Here is a 26,697-nt window from a genome sequence, read left to right as displayed (position 1 = left end):
TAAAAGTCAGGGCTCTGATCTCAGGGAGATTACGTACTGGGTTACAATTTTATTTTGTGCATTTATGCATTACTTATTTATGGTAAGCTCCTTTCATGCTGCTCTGAGCTCACTCACTCAGGGTCAGTTTTGGGGGGCGGGGAGAAGAGCAAGAGTGTTCATGATTTCTCTGTTCCAGCAGAAGAAACACCTTGGTGGTTGTCTTAGAACTTATCTTTCGAGATAGAATGAAAGAGACCAGAATTCATTACTGCAGTGGTCAAGGTATTAAAAGAAGAATGATTTTTTTTTTTTTTGGAAATCTTTTTTTAAAAGTTCCCTAAACCGTTCCAATATATTACATATAAAGTGGTACCAAGGTTTGCTCTTATCGCCATCCTGCACCCAGGGCCTTTTCAACTCTATTTCCCTTTGGTCTCCTTCGTAAACTTCCCTGCAGTCAGGCAAAGGCAACTAGGCTCTTTTCTCCCTGTGCTTTTGTCCAACCCTTCTTCTACTGAAAAACCAGAAGAGACTTTCCTTTCCTCCAGACTCATCCAAATTCCATATCCTCTGCAGCCCAGCTCAAAGACCAGATCTTAACTGGAGCCATGTCTGACTTTTCTAGATATTCCTAGGAACTTCTCTATTATTATTACTGACAATGGCTACAAATAACACTAAGTGACAAACACCACTCTCATAATAAGAGCACCAAGTATTTTCTGTGCCATTCCAACCTGACTTACACGGCCATGGTTCACACATACAGATGTCTCTAATTCAACATGGTTGTACTCAAAGTTTTTTGACATTACAAAAGTACAAAAGCAATACACATTCAATAGAAACCATACCTTGGATTTTTAATTTTTATCTTTTCCAGGCTAGTGATATTTGCTAAGATATTCTTTCACATTACTGGGTAATAACAGCAGAGCTATGGCTCCCAATCAGCCATGTGACTATAAGGTAAATAAGCAATGCTACAATGTACTGTAGTCAGCAAATTACATGAAACATTGAGCACTTCATTAAAAAACAAGTTTTAGGTTAGATGATTTTGCCCAACTGTGAGTTAATGTAAGTATCCTGAGAAAATTTAAAATAGGCTAGACTAAACTATGATAGTCCTTATGTTAGGTGTATTCAGTACATTTTCAACTTGGAACATATTCAACTTAAGATGGGTTTATCAGGGATGTAACTCCATCATAAGCCAAAGAGTCTCTGTATTATATTAATTAGTCTTAACAATTCTAAGGTAGGTAGATATCATTATTATCCCCATTTTTTTCCAGAGGGGGAAACTGAGGTGCATAGAAACTTAGTAACTGTCCAATGATACCTAGTAAGTGATAGACAATTATTTTCAGTATGATCAGTTTAGAATTTAATGAAGAAGTGATTGTATCTCTGGAGTCACTATTTACTGAGCAATTGTTCAACTATCTTAAATTAGGATTTGAGTAAATTCAAAATTGAGGTTTCAAGTACAAAATGTATTCTTCTGCTAATCCTGAGAAATCTGAAATAAATCAAAGAGAAGTTTATAGACCACCTACAAATAAAGAAAGACTAGTGGTATCCCAGAAAGATTACTGGGGCCAGTGGTTGTTGGAAACCCAAGTGTAGTTCCCAGACCAAACCCTTACGGGCCTGCTGTTCCAGAGAGCATTTCGCTCTCAAAGGTCTCAGTTTTCCAATTTGAAACAAAAGAAGAGCAGAGAACATATGTACTTGCAAAAGCTACAAAAATAATGAATAACAAAAGCATTGTTTATAAAACTCTTTTGGTTTCACACAAAACACTATTCATTTTTATAAAGTTTTAAAATAGAAACATGAAATCCCAGAGGTAGGTGGGATATTGTCCAGTTCCACTCATTTTTATAGATGAAGAGATTCCAGCCTTACAGCATGGTCAAGGTCACATAATTCGACAGTGACGGATCTGTGCTTCCTAATTCTCAGTTAACAGTTTTGATTGTAGGTCGTCATGACCCCTAAGCACCGCTAACTTCCCAGGAGGTTGCATACACATCTGCTGATATTTGGGCTAAATGCTTATAAACTTTTCATTTGTGTCTTTTTACAGCAACACTTTTCAATGACTCTTCTGGCCCCTAATGAAAAGACATTAATTAAAAATTTAGAAAGGAAAAGTGACAGAGCAAGTCAACCTTTCCAATTTTGGTTCTTTTGTCTGTAAAATGAAGTCACTGATTCAAAATCACTAAGTCAGAGAGAAACAGGTTGAATGATAAAAATGTTTTTGGTGCTTCCATGTGAGGCAGGAATGGCCCATGTGGTGTGGGAAAAAAACAAAAAGGTCATATATGTCCTGGGAGGCAACAATGTAGAGGAGCAGAAAATAATCGAAGTGGTTAGGCAGGGGAAAGTGGCTGATGACGTAGAAGTGGACGTAGAAGAAGGGAATTGTGAGATATGCAGGGTCTCTCAGAATTCCGAATGTCGAGAATGAGAAGGGAGGTCTGCAGAAGATGGAATGAGTCAGAAAAACGCAGGGCTTGAGGGGAAGTGGTGGCAGCCAGGGATGCTTCTTGGGAAATTCACAGTGGTAGACAGTGGGACAAGCACCACTCCATGAGAGCAGAACAGAACCAGTCTTGTGCCCTTCTGCCTGAAGGGAGGTGGGAGAAAGGAGCAGTGTCCCTGCGCATAGAGATCAGGCATTATGTATGGTTTTAACAACTCACGCTGCTAGTGAAACCTTTTGGTGACTCAAATGAAGCTAAATTTTAATCAGATTTTATAGTTGGTGTCCATGCACTTTCACATTAAAAATGTTCATTCCATGCTTGAGAGAGAAGAGCACATGACGAAATTAAATATCAAGGACTAACGAAATGTGGTTTTGTTTTGGTAGAGATGACCTTTCTGTTTCTCTGACTCTACTTTTCCTAATAAAATGTTTGATTTATACTGTTTAGAGACATAAAAAAACAAACACTGTGGACCCTGTCCAGAAAATAAAGTACTAAATTACAGTGTACTGAGAGAAATCTACCAGTTGCAAAATACTGTGGCTTTTATCATTTATACGTAAGTAACAACATACTGTACCACAAAAGAAGAGGGTATAATGAAGTTTTTTTTACAAGCACATCTTAATAAAACCTGGGAAGACTTGGGTGATAAATAACCAAGTCCAGAAAACTTGCAGCATTGATTCAGAGACTCACATTCTTCAAGACATTTCTTGCGTTTGCCAATCATGTATGGAACATGCTCATCTAACATTTTTCTGATAATTTAAAGTGGAGTCCATAGGTAAGAATAGAACTGAGAAAGCATTCTATTGCCAATGAACATTGTCACTTTTCATTGAATTATATTATCTTATTTCATGTTATTAATGATTCTACACACCTAAAATCATATTGACACTGATGAAAGAAATTCAAACACATTATCTTGAGCCAATATGCACTGGAAATAAAATTTTCTTATACATTTCTTCAAATACTAAAATAGGCTTCAAAGAAAATAAATTTGCAAATGGACAAAATTCAAGTAAACATAAAAAGCTTTGGCAGATTTCTTTTTCTGTAATGGCTACTTAATTAGTTTCTTAGGAAGAAGAAACTATGATGAACAAGATTCTCTAAATAAAATAAGGGCTAAAGGCTGTTAACATTAACATTCTCCAATTATCTCATAGGACTAGAATATTATCAATAAAGAAGAGCTTCTGCTGGGGTGGCTATTTTTCTTAAGTTCATCTCAAATATGAACATTTTTAATACACTAGGAATTATAAATACATTATTAATAATATGAAAGTTGTGAATAAACTTATTACTAACATGAGTACTGTCTGATTTAATGATTTGGCTTGTGATTTTCTTACTTTATAATGATGCTGTTTCTCATTTTCAGTATTGTATTCAATAAATTATATGAGATATTCAGCATTTCATTATAAATTAGACTTCATTTTAAATGATGTTGCCCAGCTGAACACTAATGTGTCTGAGTTTAAGAAAGGCTAGACTAAGTCATGATGTTCAGTAGGTTGGGTATATGAAATCCATTTTCAAATGACAGTGTTTCAGCTTCTGATAAATTTATCTGGAATCTAACTCCATCTCAAGTTGGCGAAGCACCTGTATTACTATAATCAAATAACAAAGCAGATTCCTCACAGAATCAAAAACACTTGATGGAATTTTCATACTTGGGATGAGTGAAAGAAGAGGCCTTGCAGTACAACATCCTGTTTTTCTAGTAATTCTTCACAAAATGTGGATAACATAAAAACATCATCTGCAGTTAGAAAACATTGAGAACCATTGTAAAATCCATTTATTAGCATTATAGTCCTTCCAACTCATTGCAACAGGTAGAACTGCCCCACGAACAGTTATTCTGCTAGGATTTAAAGAGGGGGGCACATATTTGAAGGCTTTGTGATGAAAAAAATCTTGGGCAAACATATTCAATTTTAATATGTCTATCAATCTTCTTTAAACATTTCAGCACTGAGAAAAAAATTCTTTTAAGAACTTCCTTTCAGGAGGTAATGAGGTCACTAAGTCTGCTGTAGTAATCAGCTTACACAATCCTTGTAAAGTCTTCTTTCTGCACTATTGCACTGGAGATTCTCCAACTCTGCTAGTGCTGGAGATGGAGATGGACCCGTATGATACAAACACAAATCTTCAGTACAGAATGCTGCAACAACACCAGCCAACCAGAAGCTGCACAGACACACAAGAGGAGCGAAGCAAACAAAAGCAAAAAGAACAATGACTGCTCCAGCCCTCATATCCTCACTTCATTTCTAGGAGACCCAGGCTCATTTCCCACAACTGCTTCTTGGACTGAACACAACCAGTGAATCCAAAGTTTCCATTCCCTTTTTGTAATTCCATCATTCCATAGGGCCTATGTAGTTAGTTCAACTATACAATGTCTTTGTCTTTTCACTGTAATGTGTAATTAAATGGAGAAAAATTAAGCTAGAGAATGATAGTGTTTTCCTAGAAATATTAACTGTACTGTGCATTTGCTGCCATGTTAACATCAACCGATAGTCATGAAAATTACTTTGTGTTAGGGACATCAGAAAACAGTGGCACTCATGGGTGAGGGTTACCAGGGTGGGGAGTCTACTCAAGCTGCCTGTTTAGTTCAATGCATGTGACTTTTGGGTCTTTTCCAACAGGCATCTTCCTTCATGTGTGTGAGCCTGGACCATAAGACTCAAAGCTTGGTTTCTTATAGCCCTTTGTCTCTAAGTGTCTCATATTTCTCTATCAAAGGAGGCCTATCTTATATTTAAAAATATGGAACAGTTCATTGGTCTAGGTAGAAGGAGCTCAGGGCAACAGCAGTAAAGAACATGGGCTTCTGAGAGTGGGGAAGAAAGTGAAATGTGGGAAGAGAAAGCAGCAGGGATTGAAAGAGTCAGAGACACATCATCAACAGTACCCTTTATTTGTGGCAGGGGAGCTTTTTCTGCACTTGGGGTTAGGGGTTATGTTAGTTTCTACTTCTTTCTTAGTGCTTATGATTGTCCTGAGCAAGCAGTAAAAATTTCATTTGCTAACTTGATTTGATGTTCTGAACAATTACAAAACTAGGGAAATGAAGGATGTAAAATAAATTTTCCGAAGCATATTCACTATGGAATCCCTTGCCTGTCTGGGACCTGCCATCTAATTCTACAGTCCACTAACTCTCTCAAAATATCTTCCACTAAGCTTAAATGAGACTGTTCTTTGGAGAAAAATGGAAGTATAATGGATATCAATGTTGAAATAGATGAACGTTTGCAGGGCATGGTGGCACGCACTTACATTCCCTGCAACATGGGAGGCTGAGACAGAAGATTACAAATTCAAGGCCAGTCTGGACAAATTAGTGAGACTTGGTCCCAAAATAAAACATAGACTGAGGATATAGCTCAGTGGTAATGTGACCCTGCGTTCAATCCCCAGTACCGCAAAAAAATTGTTGAAATGCATTAATTTTTACAACTGAGAAATAAACAGAATGCCATCATATACTAATTACACCATTTGTCATTTTAATTATTTTTTTTTTATATATTTTAATTCAGACAAAATGTTAATTCAACAAGCATTTGTTGAACAACTACTATAAACACAATCTTTGGTAAGGTCCTGTGAAAGAGGCAAATAAAAAGAGGTTTCCTGGTCTTTCACTAATATATAACATAAGGGATAAACTCATCATGTTTACAGAATCCCAGCTGTGTGTTACTGGAAATGTGTCCTTGTTGGTAGTCCAACTTCTCTGTGCTTCTGTTTCTTTATATGTAAAATGGCAAACAGTTCCTACTATTTTCAGGTCATAGAAAGAATTAAATGAAACAAGTATAATTCCACATAATAAACAATAAATACTAGTGTTACCATTGTGATTTTTACTTAATATACATTAAGGCACAGGATGTGTGATCTAACATACATGCACAAACACATCCCATTCTGGTAGATGAATGTTCTTGAATGACTGAATAAATGAATGTAAGATACCTAGTGTTATGATGTGGGCTCGAATACTAAACTACATATAAACTTCTTTAAATTTTTGATATTGCAAATTTTCCAATTAGGAAGAATCTCATGAACTCAAATTATTTTTTCTCTAAATGCCTAAATATTAGATTTTCCTTACAGACATTTTCAAATGGCTACCTTAATATCCTATTTTATTCATTTTACCTATTATTTTTAAGAATCTTGGCAGTTAATTTTATTCCTGGGCTAGGTGAAACTTCTTAGTATGTGCCCTTTTTGTGAGTGCCCTATTCTAGCCATTAATGCAGAAACAAAAATTTGAAAAGTTTTTAACTAGGTAATGAACTAATCATTATTTTAGTCAATTTTCTTCCCAAGTATCACATGTAAAATCAAATTTATCTACCCTTTTTGCAATGTTTGTACAAATGCTTCTTGCCTCACGATGAAGTTATGTCCCAATAAGCCCATCACAGCTTGAAAATATCTCTGGGTCAAAAATGCATTTAATCCTCCTGAACATCCTAGCTTGGCAACACAGTACCCTGGAGAGCATCAGTTGCTTACGCTCTGGTGGTGTGGCTGCCTGGGAGCTGTGGCAATCACCACTGCTCAGCATAGTAAGAGAGCATCATACAGCATATTGCTAGCCTGCGAAAAGATGAAAACAAAAACCAAAGCACAGTTTCTACTAAATGTGCACTGCTTTCACATCACTGTAGAGTCGAAAAAACATTAAATGGAACCATCATAAGACAGGGAATGTCTATACACCATTTTAACCTGAGAATTTCCAAAACTGAGAGTCTGATGTTACACCCAAATGTTCCAAAACATTGGTCATGTAACAAAAGACAAAATATATAACTGACAAATTTTATATATACATCACACATAGAATATCCTTGCATGGGTGTCTTCTTGCCAAATAATGTCACTGAATTGGTAGCTATGTAGCCTGCGACATAGCTGGACTTCTGAACAAACAATAATTAGTAATTAGATAAACATTGCTGGTTTCAGTTATGTGCTGTGACCATCTGAGCTCTGAGTATTTGTTTGTGTGAAATAATCTAAGTTAAAATGCAATCTTAAACCTTAGGGATAAGAAAAAGACAGTTCATGTTCCTATATACCTATTAAGTGCTAGATATTTTAATGTATTTTTTTAGTTTATTTTCACAGATGCCTTGTAAATAAGTAGCACTACCTTCATTAAATAACTTGCCCATGATCACATAGCTAAAAATTAATAGGTCAGGATTTGTATTACAATGCTATTTCTCAAATGAAAGATAACTTATTTGCAAAGGAAAATAGTGATGTGGAATTGATTTAGTCTGAAGGAGTGAAGACAGAACTTCCCAGATCCATCCAGGTAAAGAGGTTAAAAAAAATTCAGTTTGTATTTGAGTTCATGCCATTTAATTTTTTTTTTTTTCTGTAAAGTTGTACTCAACATTTTTCTGTCTATGTTGGAGAGACAGACTTGTTTCCTAGATCGGTGACATTTTGGAGCATGCACCTTGAGTAGCCATTCTGTGTTGGATAGCTGTTTTTCCTGTTGTTTTATCTCAGTTTTGTAATATAGGTAGGTGGTCATTTTGTAGTAAGAATGGCATGTCTGAATCTCAGTCTTCAATTGATTGATTATAGACTCTAAGATCTTATTCAGTTCTCCTCATATATTTTTCAATTTGGGTGAGATACAAGACATGAAGTGGACCTCATCAGCTTCCATAAGCACACATTTCTTTATCATGATGTTCCTAGGATGGCAATTCTGCATGTCTTAAGAAATACCCACTGACAAGCTGATGAACTGCAATGGTTCTCAAAATCTTCATCTATTAATATGCATTTAGTTGAATTAAATATTTATTCCATATTTGTTGAACTAAAGGTACTGAGACTTTCGCTATTGTTCTGACGGAGGTGTTTATAACAGATTAACCTTCTCATTGAGTACAACTGTGCAAGTTGGGAAAATACTTAGACACAGAGACAATAACAGAAACTGTAACAATAAGAAGATAATGGTTGAAAGGCATCAGAGAGTAATCAAAGCATCCAGTACTTGAGGGTCCAAGATCCTGGAGAGAAGCAACCCATTGAAGGGGGTGCCCTATATTTTTCTTTCCTGTTTTCTTTTTGTTTGTTTTAAAAATCTTTCCCATAAAGGATTTTTCCAATTCAGTGAGATGCTCAGAGACTAAACAGAAAGTTACAGCCTTGGACTTGGAGCATTCTACCTCGGTTGGGAATTTAAGTTGACCATAGTTCACTAAGGCAACCAAGACTTAAGGGGTAAACATTAAAAAGAGGGAGGGGTACTAAAAAGTCATTTTCCATTTCTGAGACTGCCTACATGAGGTGAGAGGATGGAAGACAACACAGAAAGTAGCTGCTCAGAAGCTAAAAGAACTCAGTGAAGAATTCAAGAGTCTCCTACAGCTGAGAAATGAAGAAATGGAGCTCAGAGGTCTCCGAGGAAGAGGGACTTTCAGAAAACACTATAGCATTCAGCTGAGTCACTTGGGTTCTCTGAACAAACTTCCAGTTTGTCCCAAGAAAGGAACCAAACTGTAACTAGATGAATCTTCACAAAGCCTGAAATAGATAAAGGTGATCTATTCATTTTCCAATTGTCTTCCAAAAGAAAACTAAAATCTCTCTAGAAGAAGAAATTTGAGTTTCCTTTTATCCAGAGGTTATAGACAGACTGCCAGTGAGGAGAATTTACCCTGCAAAAGCTTCTGTTTGGCCCAAACAGTGTTTGTTTTTTCATCTTCATTTCAATGCTTTTAGGAGGAGTCTGAACTCCCCAGTTCTTCTAGAGTTCCCACCAGTCCCTATTGTCTTCCCACAAGTTCATTTTAGCCATAAAGATTACTTGCTTGAATCTGAAGGCCTAGGTTATGTATTTAAAAGCTGATGAGTGACATGCAATAGCTCTATGTTCTAAATCAAGAGCTGATGACAGTCACAGAGGAGTTACAGGATCATCCTGAAGAGAACACTTCTGAGAGGACAAGATCATTCAGGGGCAGAACGAGTGGCATCAGAAAACATTCAAAGACTAATCTCTTTGGTGTCTTATTTTTCTTTATATGGCTCTCAAGACAAACATTTTTTGTTGTTGTTCATTTATTTGTTGCTTTGCGTTTGTAAAACATTATGTAGCTTATAAATTTTATTTATCTACATGTATTTTACACAATCCTTAGAAGAAAGTTTAGGGTCCAAATCAACACTTCTGTTTGGAAAATAGATGTCAAGCTGCTTAGAAATTAAGGTTGCCTGGCACTTGTTTGCATGCTTATTCTATTGAACCTGACAGCCCAACATTAAAGAATGTTACTGTAAAAAATACATATGAAAAATATACTCTTGGCCTGGCTCGGTGCTGCATGCCTGTAATTAGTTCCTCTGGATGCTGAGGCAGGAGAATCATAAGTTTGAGTCCAGCCTAGGCAATGTAGTGAGAGCATGTCTTAAAATAAATAAAAAGGTTGGAGGAGGTATCTCAGTGTTAAAGCTACATCAGTGGTACAGTGAGTACCACCCCTAGTACCACCCCTCAAAAAAAGTGCTCTCCCCACCCCTAATATTTGAATAACACAAGAGATAAGAATATAATTTTTCATGGAAAAAATCATAAACTAATGCTAAGGCAAGAAATCTGAATGGCCAGGTTAAAAACCAGTCTCATATGATACTGATTGCTTTGTTCTCTGAAAACTGTTTTGAAGAGGAGGTATGTGTCTTGCTTACTCTCAGTCTTGTAAATTTGCCATTTCAAGTACCAGAGTATGCTAGATCTGTTTCCAGGGAAAGATCACAGAGCTCAGGGAAGGCATGTTACATGGTTAAGATGCAAAAAGTGAGGTCACAGAGGGCCTGCAGTGTGTAGGGGGACTGTGACGTGGAAAACAAAAACAAAAACAGGAGGAAACAAACTAAAAGACATTTTGGATTAGGACAGGAGCAACAAGGCACTTGTTTGGGAGGACAGAGTGAGGCATCAGAAGGTAAAGTCTGTTCAAGTCTTGCATTACTGAAACTGCATCGGTGGGAGCTGTCTCCTGGAAGATCAGATCCTGACACTGATCTCGGAGAATCCAGCTCAAACAAAAGTGAAAATCCTGCAGTCTGACTGAAGAGTTCTGCTGAGCCCATCCACAGGCTAATGAGGAGGCAACCCGAGACACTGTCATTCACTGTTAAAGGGAGTCAGAAGTTTATTGCACACAAACACAAAGACATTCCATCAGCCCTGATGCTTTTGAACACTGGACAGCATGGTATGATCTGATCAAGAAAATTTAAATACACCTCCTTGTCTTAGCTTCTGCGTATTTATTTGTGAAGTTATGGAAATGTTCAGGGGTGTTTTGAAGAGCACATAAAGCATACATTAGGCTTTTCTGAATCTCACTCTACAAAACAAATGTAGTGATTTTTTTTCCCACTGAATTTGACATAGCTCTGGGCCAAATCAATGACAGAGTTCCAACCTCCCCTGGCTTCGACATGTTTATTCCAGGGTTTTCTGGGGAGACTGCATTTCCACTCTTCATGAATAGTTCATGCACTGGTCTCCAATGGAAACAAAGTGACATTTCGTATTACTGCTGGCTGTTGGAAAGCAATTGCAAAGGGAGTGCCTTGAAACAATTAGTCCTCTGTAACTGATTATTTAACAATGTGTGTTTCCCAAGAGCTGTTTATCCTCAAAAAGCAGCAGCCAAGACTAAATATGTACTGTATCTAAGCAGACACCTGCACTGAGCTCCTCTGGACACTACATGGAAATTCTCACTGAGGAAAATTAAAGGGGGATTATTAATTTTCTTCCACATTCCATTTGAGATGAAATCTGTACTTTTTCATGAGCAAAGTAATATGTCCCATTTCTTATATCTCAAGGGCTATTTTCATTTGGGAATACCTCTTTAATAAAAGATGGCTTTAATTTTAAAACTGAATGTCAACATATACCACAATAGATACATGAAAAGCAAGGAAAGAAGGAATGAAAGAAGGAAGAAAGGGAAAAGAGTGTGTGGTATGGTGGAGAGAAAGAGGAAACATAATTTTTCTACATAAGGAAAAATTTTAAGCATTCAAGGCACTCCAGTGGCCACCAAAGAACAATTTTTTAAAAATGGGAAAAACTGTTTCCACCTTTGAGTCACTTATTTCCCAGTTACTTAGCAGTTTAAAACATGGGGCTAAGAATGAAAATGATTTTAACCAACTAATCTTTATGACTGAATATGGGCTCTGTATTTTTAGCTACAAAGTCCATGTTGTAACTCCCTTCTCTGAAATAGGGAATGATTCAAGAACTGCCAGGGAACATCTCGACACCAGATGCTTGTATAATGAACATGTATAAGGCAGTTACAGAGAGACCATCAAACAGGACTCTGGAGATGCTGAGGAGCCTCATAACTGACATACAGAGAAGTGTCACATCCCAATAGTACATAAAATTTTGCTCCCTTGCCAGCTTATACATTCCAAGAAGAATACATCTCAACATTTGGAAGGCTTCTTCTGTGTGTATGAACCTTCTCAGAGAACGTATCTTCCAGCATGTCCAAGCGGCTTGTGCCTGTTACTGCTGGCTACCTTCATTACCTACATGTGATTCCCTACATGTGACAAAACTGTCAGTCAGTGAGAGACCCCTGGAAGAAAACCTGAAATAAATACTGTACATTGGTCTGAATCTGAGTGGTCCAGGTTAAACACAGACTAATACTTGAGGACATAATTATAGCTCAGAATGATATGCAAGATATTAATGACTGTGGTATGTGTATCCCCCGATCACATGGCCTCAGTTTTAGTGTGGAGAAGCATCCTGGAGGCTCCCCGGCCTGCCATGTGTTAGCTTTTCAGTTGTTGGAAGTCTAGGGATGAGTCTAACTTAAATGTGGGGAAGCCTGGGACATATGTGGGCAGTATGGATAGTTGTTACTTCAGTGTTTTATATTTGATATGGTTCTACCAGGGCCTACTAGCTGAGTATCAGCCTGATGGTTATTTCTATTCATTGTTGTACAAATTTGGATGTCTTAACTTTATCAATTTAAGAAATTTAGGATGTAAAGAATTAGCATAAATTCACTTAGAAATGACAAACTAATTTTAAAAAAATAGACATTACTGGATTAATGGACCAGGGAATTTAAAAAATAACTCCATATGAATTTCTGGCAGACAAGATAGAGACACTGGTTGTACGATAGATCTGATGGCTTACTGATGAAGTTTCCTGGTAGTTTAACTATAGTTGTCCTTGGCCTTGTCAATACTTGAATCAATGAACAGCAAAATGGAGAGAGCGTGTATAGTGGACATTTATATTCTTGACCTGATCCTTCCTATTGGTATGAGAATCCTTTATTCTGGTGAAAATTCCATTGAGTGTGGCTTTTATGAGGTCAATTTGACTCTTTTCACCCCTGAAATCTGCTCATGAGGCCTGGCCACAGTATTAGATACCATGTGACTGGTTCCTGGATAGGATGTGGCCCAAGGTGGGGCAAGTCAGTCCTTTATAGGATTTTCCTGTTGAGGATTAAGTTTTTTCCCTGCTGGGACTGGAAAGTCAGCAGGAGACTGGCCTGGTGGAGGCTCATCCACAAGGTGAGAGGGAGAGTCCTGTAGCATTGGTAATGTGGGCTTGCTAGCCAAGTAAATATAAAACACTTAATTTCAGTTTCAGAGTTCCTATTTAGAAATAAAATAAAGCATTAGGAAGCTCCGAATTTGCTTACCTCACTTAAGAACAACATGGGGAAGAAACAAAAAAAAACAATTATCATGATCATGCTCACATAACTGATACTGGTAACTACTAAAATTAGGAAAAACTCCCATGACTTAAAGGATGTTTCCATCTTAATTCTCTGTGTTCAGCTGACTTTGAAACCCCACAGTTTCATTTAAAAAAAATAATCAGGAAGATATAAATAATGAGCACAAGCTGGGTAAGGTGGTGTACACCTGTAATCCCAGTGACTCAGGAGGCTGAGACAGGAGGATCGCAAGTTCAAGGCCAGCCTCCTCAACTTAATGAGACTCTATCTCAAAATAAAATATAAAAAGGGTTGGGAATGTTGCTCAATGGTCGAGTGTCCCTGGGTTCAATCTCCAGGGCTGCAAAATAAGTAAATAAGAAAGACCAATAATATCTTGCATAAATATTCAGTTCTCTAGGAATTTTTTTCCCAGTTCAAGGAAGATTACTAAGTAATAAACTAATAGTAGACATATTGGAGTATTTCCATTATCATGTTTGCAAAATACTTAATGTACATTTTCTTAAATGCTCCAATGTATTATAAGTATGGTAGCTCAACCTTGATCTTTCAGAAGATGAAAGGTATTCTTATTTGAAATGTATCAAATAATAAATATAAAAAATATAAAATATAAAAAAAATTATAAATTTTTAAAATTTATAATTTTAAAATATAAAAAAATTATAAATGTATGTTTTTTATTCATTATTCTCAGAAGACCTATGACATCATAATATTCTGGACAAAATGCGGCAATAATCTCTAAGCAAAATATAGTAGGCAAGCACAAGAACCATAATGTAATTTTGTGGTCATAGGTAGTTATGGTTTGAATATGAGGTGTCCCCTAAAAGCTCCTGTTAATGCAGGAATATTCAGAAGTACAATGGTTGAATTATGAAAGCTGTAACCTAATCAGTCCATCCTAGTTTGAATGGATGTTACCTAACTGTAGGCAGGTGGGTAGCGGCTGGAAGGATATGGGTCACTGGGGACATGCCCTGGAGAGGCTCATCTTCTCTGCAGCCTCCCCCGAACCCATGAGCAGCAGGTCAGTACTCCTCCACCATGCCTTTCTGCCATGATGTTCTGTCTCTCCTCGGGCCCAGAGTTGTGGAGTTGGCTGACCATGGACTGAACCCCTGAAACCATTAGCCAAAATAAACTTGTCTTCCTCTGAGTTGTTCTTGTCAGGTATTTTGGTCACAGTGATGAAAAGCTGACTAATACACTGGTACTGATAAAGGCTAGTAAAGAACACAAAGACCAGTACAAAAGAACAAGAAACAAAAACAAAACAAAATAAAACAAACCATTAAGTTTCCATGGAACATACTTTGAAGGTCTTATTACTCTATGGTGATATTCCACAAAAACTCCTAAATTGAACACCTGAAGCAATTTATAAATTAAATGAACCCCAATCAACTCTAGAGAAATGATGTTTTCCAAGGGTTTCTTATTAGGCATTGATTTTAGGACTGATTCACTGAGCACCTACCTGTCCCAGGAGTGTGCCAGTGTGCCAGGTACCAAGCAAGAGTGATCCAAAGAGTCATTAATGTCACATACATTGAATTAACCTTATTAGGCATGTGTTCAACATTTTTTTAGTTTGTACTTAACTTATAATAAATTCATTATAGAAAGGGATAATAATTAAAAAAAACACTTTCCAATGAAATATAGTACAATGCTGAATAGTCCTCCTTTATTTACAAACCTCTATACAAGCTCCATAACTTTTCTGTGTATGTGCTTTGATAGGTCACACAGGCTGCCATTATAATCTTAAGGTTTGCATTTATTTAATTACTGATGACAGATTCAATTACAAATTTAAGTTTTCTAACCTCTGTCAAATTCCTCTGGTTTCTAAGGGATCTGTTTCTTGACCATCTTACAACATAGTTCATTAGCTTTCTGCTCAGAAATTGCTGGGTACCTTTTATTATTTTCACCTCAAGCTTTCCACACATTTCTCTACACAAATGACCTTGCTTCCTGTCTTAAGTAAAAAGAAAGGGCATTTGATATAAATCCCAAGTCTCAGCTCCAAAGCAGGTTTTCCTGGCTACTGGCCATTTTTCTTTCCTAGCTTCAGAGAAGGGCCTTCTACCCTTCTGCTTTTCCTGCCTCATCCATGATCTTGCCATGGTCATGAATGTCCTACAGTTGTCCCTTCCTCCTTTGTTGTTTCTTTTTGCAAGGAAAGAAAGGAAAACCCAAAATTCCCCTTTGAACCAACCAACCTCCTTTCCTGAGCTATTGCTTTCCCTCTCTGCATTCTCCATTTAACTCCTTTTTTCTCAAAGTGTGGCTCCTAAACTAGATGAGTCAGCATCACTTGGGAACTTGTTAGAAATGTAAATTTCCTAATTCCACCCAGACCTACTGTTTCAGAAACTGGTGTAAGTCCTAATGATATGCATATTAACAAGCCCTTCATGAAATTCTAATGCACACTACAGTTTGGGAACCACTCTCTTAGACCACATGGCTCCTCAGCTCACATCCTATTTAACTTCTCTGTAACACTTGGCAGGAAGTATTGCTTCTATTTGAAGCTTAATTTTCTACTAGCAACTGCAAACTCTTATTTTGGTTCTCTTCTTAGCTCTCTGATCACTCATTAATGATCTCTTTCACTGGCCCTCTCCTTATATCTTGGTATGAAAACATTGCTATGCTTACCAATGTCTCCAAAATTTCACCAATTTTGCTGCCTTTTCCCTAGAACCTTGCTCATTATGTGATCTCCACTTTGATGAAAAGTGTCAGTGCCTAGACATTTACCTAAGCCAGGAGTTTCTAAGTGACGTTCCTCTCTTAGACTCTACATTCTTACTTTGAATTGGCTGAGCAAGTTTTTTAACATTTATCTCCACAACAACACTCTCACTTACTCTTTATTCCCAGGTAGATTGCCAGAACGCTTAAAGTCTAGATCACGTCAGTAGCTTATGTGCCTACAGCTGCATTTTTCAATAGCCCCTCCTCAACATTTCCACTTATCCTTCTAAGGGGTGAGTTGGGGCATGTCACTCCCACTCAACATAAGCAAAAAGTTAAAAAATGCCAAAACTAAAAAAATGCCAGAGCCAGGTGCAGTGGCCCACACCTGTAATCCCAGTGGCTTGAGAGGCTGAGGCAGGAGGATCATGAGTTCAAAACCAACCTCAGCGAAAGTGAGGTGCTAAGCAACCTGGTGAGACCCTGTCTCTAAATAAATGCAAAATAGGGCTGGGGATGTGGCTCAGTGGTTGAGTGCCCTGAGTTCAATTTCCCGTACCAAAAAAAAAGAAAAAGAAAGAAAAAAAAAAAAGTCAGAATAAAACAAACAAACAAAAATGACAACTTTGATAACTTGCTATCAGTTTAACATCCTGAGCATGGTGAGTTGGTATTTTAGTCAACCTACCCTTTCTGTCTCCTCTTCCACAACTTCTTTTCTAATTGCAAAACCTTTCTTCCTCCCTCCAAACCTTTTGCTTCATCTAGACAAGATTGTTCACTTTCTCTTCTGCAGCCTTGGCTAACAGTTTTTTCTGCCTGAACTATGTATACATCTCTAACCACATAGGCCTCATTTATTTAACAAACATTAAAATTATTACAAACTAAGGGGCAGAGAAGATGGATGAAGTAGATCAGGTATAACCTAAGGTCCTATGCTCCACCTAACGGGCAGCCTCTGATCAGGACTTGAAAAAGGCTGCCACGCAAGTATTACATTTAAGAAAAGACAGAGTGGGGCTAGAGAAGTAGCTCCACACTTGTTTAGCATGTGAGAGAGCCTAAGTGATCCCCAGAACCACAAAACAAATAAATACATAGAAATTTAAAAAGCCAGAAATGCAGGCTTTTCATGAGACATTTGTCAATTTTAAACTTTTGCAGCTAATATTTAAAAATCAAAAATACTCGTGTGTACCATCGTGTGTCTGCCAAATAAAATACATCTGTAGGCTGTCAATTTGGACCTTGATTTTAGGTCCACTAGGCCCTAGGGATCCAAAGGTGATCGAGACAGGGCCTCCGACCTGATGGCACACCTTCAGGGTGTGCTCACATGCCAGCACAGGCAGGAGGAGACAGCTTCTTACTCAGCTCTCACAATGCTCTGTTAATATGCCAGAGTATGTTCTTTTAGCTAATTTTTACTCCCTTGAATCATCAAACCGTAGAAGGGCAGAGATGTCTTCTCCACCCGGGGAACTGGAAGCACTAGTACATTGCTGGGCAGGAGTAGGTGTTCAGTTACATGTATAGAGAGGTCCATATATCAATTTGTATCAACTTGATTCCTAATCTTTAAGGTATTATGTATTTTTCCCTTCCTAGAATGACATTATACCTAGATTAGATACCACCATGTAAGCTATGTTCTGACTGAAGAATTTGTCTTTTAAAGAGTCACACATAAAGATACACACGTGTTCCTTGCAAGATGGTGTCCAAAATAAGTACTAGGTAGAGGTACTTCTGATAAATTGAACAAATTATTTAGTCTAGGACAGATCTTTTCACTTTGGAAAATAAGTTAAAGTATTCATTTATCCTATTTGTTAATTATGGCATGTATTTTTCCATTTAACAAAAGCACTAAAAGCTTTAATTCTGGGGCAGTTATATAATTTCTAGTTATGCTAGTCAGGAAAACTCACAAACTAAAGTTGGACACTGCGGGACACAGGGATATCAATTCATTTCTTAGGAAAACCAAACATCTTCATATACTCTTAAGCATTAGGCTTAATGGGATTGCTTAGTCACTGCTGTTTCACTCTTCAGCTTATCTGATTTCTAGACATAGCCATAGTTCATGTGCATAGTTCCTACATGGTTGCCTGCAAAGTTCATTGACATCAATCTTGTGAAAAAACATATTTTATAGTTTACTTGAATGTAACAAAGAGAAGAAGAATAAATTCTTATATCTTCCCTATCTATAGGATAAGCAAGTTAGAATCCTAGCCATATTTCAGATGTTAAAGATTTAGCCCCCTTTTATTTATTCTATAACTCTGTATGATGCTACTAAGTGCATTCTATACATAGACTCTTAAATCTTTGGTATGGACACTCAATATCATGTATTCATTGAATGTGTCTTGTCACTAACCAGACCATAAGGCTTACCTGCAGACTGTTGAAAATGACAAAGAGGACCAACATCCAGAACTGTCGGTAGGCCATGTGCAGTCCTCCCCAGAGCCATGCCATAGAAATCAGGGCAAAGAGGTATAAAATCAGGGGAATTTCTAGAAATGGTTAAAAAAGAAAAAGGAATGTTGAGCTTTATAAGACTACATAGTTATACATATACACAAAAATATTTTTTACTTCTTTCCTGTGATAGATACTCTATGCCTAAGAACCCATTTTAACAGAACAATCTTGGAAATCCTATTCTCAAGCCAAAGAAGGTAATGCATATCCCTGAGTCCACATTCTTTCTGCTTTTCCAATGGGTCTGCTGTTAGGCCTGGTGACTGGGAAGGAAGAGAACTGTCCTTCTCCTAGACTACCACCTGCTGGACTGTACAGGAAGTACCACATCAACTATGGAGTCTGGTAAATCTGTTCCACCAGAACAGAAGGACGGAGTGTGCTCCCCAAATTAGCATATCCCAACCAGGCATTTAAGATCAGAAGTCTTATACATTTTTTGGGTGATGGAAAACATGTATTCAACTCTTTTTTTTTTTTACTCAGAAGACATGAAAATATATTGTGATTGTTAAGAGCAAAGATGAAGTGATGAATTCACCATCAACACTGAATTCATTCTCTCATTTGTGTTCTCAAGCAATGCGTTTCAGTGGTTTTCTAAACAGGGTTCTTTTTTTTTTTTCATACCCAAGGAACTTTATTACCATTTCTATTTGTCTATTTTGAATTTTATTTGATATTTGGGTTTAGGAATAACTTTAAAGAGGGGATTTTAATATTTAGGTGACAACTTTTATAAGATTTAGAAAGTGAATGAGATATTAGAAGCCACAATAAACATATGTTCAAGCTGTTGAAAGATATCAGAAAGAACTATACTACTGACAACTCTCCTGACAGATCTCAGAGTCTTATTTACCCACCATCATCAATTAACACTAAAGTCATATCTTAAATTTTTGATTCATTTTGAAGTTGCCAACCTGATCCTCCTTTGCCCTAGGAATACTCTGATGTATATTTTCTACAAAGACATTTTCCTGTGTAGACACAATATCATCAAATAGGGAAATTAACTTTGAAACATCACTACCATCCCCATGTCTGAATTATTCTAATAACTTCCTTTGTACAGAAAGATCCAGCCTTGTATGACTGACACGTTCTGTAGTCTTCTTTAATCCCAAGTGGTTCTGTGTCTTTGATTTTTCTGACACAGATACTTTTGATGATTACCAAACAGTTTTTCTTCTAGAGTGCCATTAAATTTGATTCTATGTGATTTTTTTTCCGGATTAGATTTAGATTGTAGACTCTGGCAGAAATCACACAAGTGATGCTAAGTTCTTCTTAATAGCACTCTTAATAGCATAAGAATTCCATTTGTCCTAGGGAAGATGCTCATTTTAGTCACTTGACGAAGGTAGTGGTTTCCCAGATTCTCCACTGTAAAGTGAGCCTTTACAAAGGACAAGACCTTTATAATTAATAAGTATCTTATGTGGCATTACTTGGAAACTGTGTATCTTTTTCTTTATCAAGTATTTGATTTGTTCTTTTATTTATTTTTATAATAGGAACTCCTATATTTCTATTTTATTTTGTGAGTTATTATCTATTCTTATTTTCATTCATTTTGATGCCCAAATTGTCCATACTGGGAGCTGCTTCAAGAGGGTTTCTATGCCTTTCTTATGTTCCTCATTATCCTGTTAGCACCTACTTGTTATTGGCTCAAGATATCTCAAAGGTTTACTTCCCTAGTCCTGTTTTCTCTTAGGAGAGAATGATATTTTGAAACCATGGTCTGGGGCTAGGTATGGTCATTGTTTTTGCTGCTCCTACACTCTCTCAGTAACCAGAGCTAGAAATTAGATGCATGCACCCCACCCCAACACACATACTTACATCTACAGCTGTTTTCCCTTATTCTTGGAGGATACATTCTCAGAACCCAGAGGATGCCTGAAACTATAAATAGTACTGAACCTTATATACACTGTTTATATATATAATATATGGTTATATATTCCTAAATATATATACCCATGATGAAGTTGAGACATTTTCTTTTACTTTATGACTTCTCTTTGATATATCCAAATTGCTAGCATCACTCTTGCACTTGTGAGACTTTATTAATGGTTACTTGAGCACAAACAAAGCAATACTGCTCCAGTTGATACTATAACCAAGATGGCTACTATGTGACTAATGGGCAGGTAGTGTACACTGAATATACTGGACAAAGTCATGATTTATATTCTAGCTAGATGGATCTGGATGGCATAAGACTTAATCATGCTATACAGAATGGTGTGCAATTTAAAACATGAATGACTTATTTCTGAAATTTTCCATTTAATATTTTCTGAAAAATGTTGATCATGGATAACTGAAATCACAGATGGAGATGACTATTGTATATTTCTGTATCTATCTTCAAATAGTGAAAATCATTAGTTCACACCAATACTTTCAATTCCAACCCAATACAACAGGGTTAATTGTAGTTTCTTCCCTTTCCATATTTTGTAACTACCCTTTCTGTTACTGAGAAATGCATTCCCCTTATTTTTAATGTATTCAAATACATTATTATTGTTGGGCCCAGTGGCACCTGCCTGTAATCCTAGCAGCTCGGGAAACTATGGCAGGAGGATCGTGAGTTCAACGCCAGCCTCAGCAAAAGCAAGGTGCTAAGCAACTAAATAAAATACAAAATAGGGCTCAGAATGTGGCTCAATGGTTGAGTGCCACTGAGTTCAATCCCTGATACGCCTCCATCCCCTTCCCCCCAAAATAAATAAATACATTTTTCTTAATGTATTTACCTAGCTGATCTACTCATCTCCCTCTCCTGTCATTCCTCCCCTTAAACCCAAGACCTCTCAGCCTTCTGTCACTTCATGCTAGGCTGCACCACCCTCACTTGGATACCCTTCTAGTGGTGACTGGAGGCAGCCTGGGCAATTCTCCTCTTTGCTTTCACTGTGTAAGTACAAAGTTCTATTTATGGCACTGTGTAGAGTACAAAAAGACATGCCCAATTTATATGCCCAATTTACACAGACAACTAGGACCCAAATTTCCAAAATTTGGCCTGAAAGTTCTTTTTAGTAATTAGAGCAAAGCAAGTGCTATATGCTGACAGGACCTGGTGGAGAAGCCAACAGAACATACCAGGGCTGAATAGAAATACCCAGAGCCCATGTTTTTCCAGAACTCTGCAGAAAAGTGTGGTAGCTTGGCTCTACAGACCAGAAACTCTGAAAGGAAGAAAGCCCATTAGAATACCTCAGTGTACTGAACAACAGCCCCACACTGGCTTTCCAGAAGTGCATCAGAGATGAAGGCATGAATTCAAAGAAGAACCGTGTTTAGAGGCATATCTGGGTTTTATGGACTTGAAGCTCATAAAACCTGGGGGGGCTTCTTAAGTGTAAAACCATGTAAAACAGGAACTCCAAGGCATTCTATGCAGGTGAGAGGTCCTGAAAGTTAAGCTTCATCAGCTTTGTCATTACCCTCTTTGGGGCCTCAGCAGGAGAAGAATTGTTGCGGGTGGGTGATGGCCATGAACGTGGGGGGAGGGCATGTTAAATAACTGCTATAGATTCCATTTGGCAAATTTAAAATTCATGCCCTATTTGGTGGAAATCACTTTTGTTTATTATTTTCCAAGTTGTCTCAGATTTGGTGAGCTACTCAAGTTCTTTGCTGCCTATAAATCTATGTTTACTGAATAAGGAATTTATCATTGGCAATGTTAGAAACAACTAATATTTAGGACTTGACTAGTTAACATAAAACAACCATGTCAATGTTCTCATTAAAAAGAGGCTCCCCAAACAAAGTATTGGGCCCAAGTGATAAAGATATGTATATAAAATACTATGTTATTCAGAATATATAAAGAATTTCTGAAACTCATCAATGACAAAATGGAAAATGGAATTTAGACATTTCTTCTAAAGTACTCTGGTAAGAGAGAACTCAGTGCTGCCTTGCCTCTTCCATCATGTGACGACACAACAAGAAGTCATCTTCTATAAACCAGAAAGTAGGGCCCTTAGCAAACAACAAACTGTTGGTACCTTGGTCTTGGACTTCTCAGCCTTCCAAACCATGATAAATACACATTTTTTTGTTGTTTGTAGGCTAACCAATCTCTGATATTTTGTTGTAGTAGCCAAAACAGACTAAGACACTCAGACTTAAATAGGAATATGATTCTGATATATGCTATAAGATGGATAATCTTGAAAGCATTTTGTTAAATGAAATAAGCCCTACACAAAAGGACAATTTCACTTATGTGAAGGTCCATGAATAAGTAAATTTATAGAGATGAACATGAAAAATAGAATAGAGGTTACCAGGAGATGGGAGGAAGGGAGAATAGCAAGTTTTTAAATGGATATAGTTTCTGTCTGGGATGATGAGAAAGTTCTGGAAATTTTGATAGCAAAGATGACTCCACCACATTGTCAATGTACTTAATAATATTGAACTGCACACTGAAAATAGTTAAATGTTAAATTTTATGCTATATATATTTTATTACAATTGAGAAAATGGAAAAAAGAGTATACTAAGGAAATCAGGCTTGTGTCAAGATGAAGTTCTACTACAGGGAGAAAAAAAGTGAAATCATCAAAGTATTTAAATACTTAAATTAGCAAGGAGTCACTATTGTGAAAAACAAAGTACTTAGAAAACGTTTTAGTGGAAGAAATTACTTATAGAAAGGAAGAAAATTAGCAAATGGATAAGTGAGTACTACTATCACTAAGAAAGTATTTTCAAGGAGTTGGTAGACTCCATTGGGAATATATCACATCCTTTAATTTTTTTGTGGAAAATATGATTTCAATGAATTTAATTGCCATTTTTAAGGAAAATGTAGTGCAATATTATGTTTTCGTTGTAATTGCAGTCTTTAAGCTATGCACCAGTGATAACAATAATGGCTTTATTATGGAAATCACACTGCATTTACATGAGGTTGAAATTTGTTCTGTGTTTACAATCTTCTAAAGTGCTTGTTTTAATTTTCCCTCACTGACCTTCTGATTCTAACAATTTGAGATGTGTTACTAAAACAAACTCATCAAAATAAAACAAGGAACACAACTGTAAAATGGTGTGGATTTAAGATATTTTTTGCTCTATTTCCAAGAGTAGGCATACATTATATTTAAATTAGTAAAAAAAAAAAAAAAAAAAAAAAAAAAAAAAAAAAAAAAAAAAGATATCCAAAGATCTTATTTCTGAAACATGGGTTTTTATTTTAAAATTGACAGACACATAGAGGTGAGGAAGATTCAGTGATCTGAGCCAAGTCTTGGTGAGAATTATCAATTGTGTTTCTGAACTTTAACAAGGGTCAACACTAATTCCAAAATTCCTCGTCACCCAGCAGCATTCAAGTTTACCAAGAGGTATTCAGAAGATGACAAGGCACAAATGTATGAACTTCCAAATCAGCATCAGAATACTGTGGGTGGAATAGATAACAGCAAAGCTTATGGATTAAGTTTACGAACTGTTCAAAGAAACCCCATACACCTCATTTGGTTAGTTTGCATTCCTAACTTTTGATCACTAGTCCTATATGTAGCTTCAATTTTAGAATTTCCTTTCCACTTCAGGACTTCTCCAACACATTGTCATATATGTTGAAGTTTGGTCACATTCAGTCACTGAAAACTTTATGGCCAACATACTTAAAATGAACCTCTCAGCATCTGGTATTCCACTCCCTCTCCCTCTTTCCTGATTCACTTTCTTCACAGTACTTATAAACATCTAATTTGTTATATAATATATGTGATGGTTAATTTTATATGTCAATTTCACTAGGCTAAGGGATGCCAAGATATCTGATTAAACTATTTCTGGGTGTGTCTATGAGGGTGTTTACAGAAGAGATTAGCCTTTGAGAGTTTGAACTGAGTAAAGCTGAGGGCCCTAGCCAATGTAGGTGGGCACCCTCTAAATAGAATAAAAACCTGGAAATGCTTTATCTTCCCTCTGCCTGACTGATTGGACTGGGACACCGATCTTCTCCTACCCTCAGCACTCCTGATTCGCAGGTCTTCAGATGTGAACTGGAACCCACAACATTCACTCTCTGACTTAGGCCTTTGAACTACACACCATAAGCCTTCTTGGGTCCCCAGTTCAAGGTGGCAAATTGTGAAGAAGACCTCTCAGTGTTCATCATCACATGAGCCAATACTTTATGGTGTATCTCCTATTGCTTCTCTGGAAAACCTTAATACAGTTTACACCTTTGCTCATTGTTTGATCCCCTACTAGAATATAAGCCCAATGAAACCATTATCTCAATCATATAGAATTAAACCTTGTTCATCAAAATAGGGTCCAAAAATTAGTTGAATGACTAAATAAGAACTAACTTATAATTCAGCTTTTACAGGACTGGCTAAGATAATATTCTAAACTAAAAGTAAAATTGAGATCTATATTTGTAATGCTCAGTACTTCTTTTACCCTCTATTGAAACAGTAACAAAATTGTAGAGAGAGATTTGGGTTTTGCAGCAGGGACAAAGTGGGCTGCAGAGGCTTGAACAAAATTTAGGCTTGTGACTTGTAGACTTGTAAGTAAAGTTGCATATGAATAACATTCCATGGCCAGTGATTCTTCCCTGTGATTGTTTATTTGATCATTTCCCAGAATCAATTCAGTTTATTCAAAATGTCCATAGATATGCCAATTTCAGGGACACTGAGGAGTCAAATCTACTCAGTGATGCTGACACTAAAACTCTTTGACCAGGAATCACCAAAAGAAATTCATTTTATATGTGAACTATACAATCTCAAAAGAAGAATTTTATGAAGCCTAAGTTAACATCTTGTCCCCAGTCTATTCTGTTCTATTCCACTTACTCTGTTATCCCTTTCCATTCCATTTCATTCTGCTTAAAGTATGTTGGCAATGGGACTCACCATTGCGTTGTGACCCACAGTTTGCAAATCTCTGGAAGGTCATTCAAGTAGCTTGTAGGTTATCTTGGATGTGAAAATGGGTGCAGGAACCATAACCATACTGTAGGCCTATAGCAACCACCTTTTCACATGGATTGAACCTGACCCTTACTGATATGGCAAGGATGAAAGCCTGATTGAGAATGAACTGGGCAGGTGAGCTACTGGACTTACAGGCATAGAAGACAGTCAGTACTGGCCTGGAGCATATTTTACAGAGATGAAGAGAATGTGAGCAAATTCTCCATTCAGTCTCAAGGTCTACTGAGAACCTACAGTGCTTTGTCAATTGCTAAGCTAGGACTGTCCTGGAAGTTAAAGGACAGTTTAGTGTCAGGCCTACTTTGAGTGTGATTTATTGGGATAGGAAAAAATGGTGAAAACCTAGAATTATGGTCTCGCCTTGCAAAAGCTATATATAATTTTCAATTTGCAGGCTATAATTTTGAATCTAAGGAGAATAACCAAGTTAGATGAGACATACCCACATGGACCTTGCAAGAACTGTTATTAGAGTAATTCTATTTGAACCATGTACTTCAAAGTTGCCAGATAATGTTCTACTGGCGGGGGTGTATATGTGTGTGTGTGTCAATTAAGTCTGTGACTTTTAAGGAAAAGGTAAAACAGTTTTCTTCTTGTGAGAAAAAAATGTCTTGGAACTATGGGAAGGGGAATTTGTCACTTGGGTTCATAGCTGACATAGTAATTTTCTACACACTTCATAAATGTTTCATAAGGTAAAATTATGATGAAAGTTTTTAGGAGATCAGAGTTCTAAAACAAACATGAAATCAGCCGACTAACAATTGAAGACTGGCTTAACCTAGTTTTTTAACTACATTACCAGTTACTCAGTCTTTAAAGAGCTCCAAACACTTATCTACAGGCATGCTCAGGCATCTAACAGCAATTTCCAACACACCAGCTTTTGAAATACAATGAAAATGCACAATGCATCTGTATTTTGAATCTTTCTAGACAGCCTCACAATTTTTAGAAATTAGTTACTTTGTATTTGGCAATGAATAGCCAGTTAGGTTTTATAGATAGTTTGATAGGACATCACAGAATAGTCATTAAGATTTAACAGGCTCAAGTTCAGCACTGAAGTCTCCAGTTAAATCTGACACAATGTCTCAGAAAAATTAACACTAAAGATAACTCTGTGCATGCAAGAAAATATTTTTATGG

The 26,697-nt window shown here is 36.9% G+C and overlaps 1 protein-coding gene across 1 annotated transcript in view; it reads right to left on the bottom strand.

The window, feature by feature from the left end:
* Adgrv1 (adhesion G protein-coupled receptor V1) overlaps window positions 1–26,697 on the bottom strand; it is a 583,921-nt gene that overhangs the window by 43,690 nt on the left and 513,534 nt on the right. Inside the window, exon 87 of the mRNA XM_047556631.1 lies at window positions 18,452–18,573. Coding sequence (XP_047412587.1) covers window positions 18,452–18,573 — 122 coding nt within the window. The remainder of the gene's footprint in view (window positions 1–18,451; window positions 18,574–26,697) is intronic.

This window comes from Sciurus carolinensis, chromosome 6, assembly GCF_902686445.1.
Source record: "Sciurus carolinensis chromosome 6, mSciCar1.2, whole genome shotgun sequence".
NCBI classification, from domain to species: Eukaryota; Metazoa; Chordata; class Mammalia; order Rodentia; family Sciuridae; genus Sciurus; species Sciurus carolinensis.
Note: the sequence above shows the minus strand (reverse complement) of the source record. Positions and strands in the feature narration are given on the sequence as shown.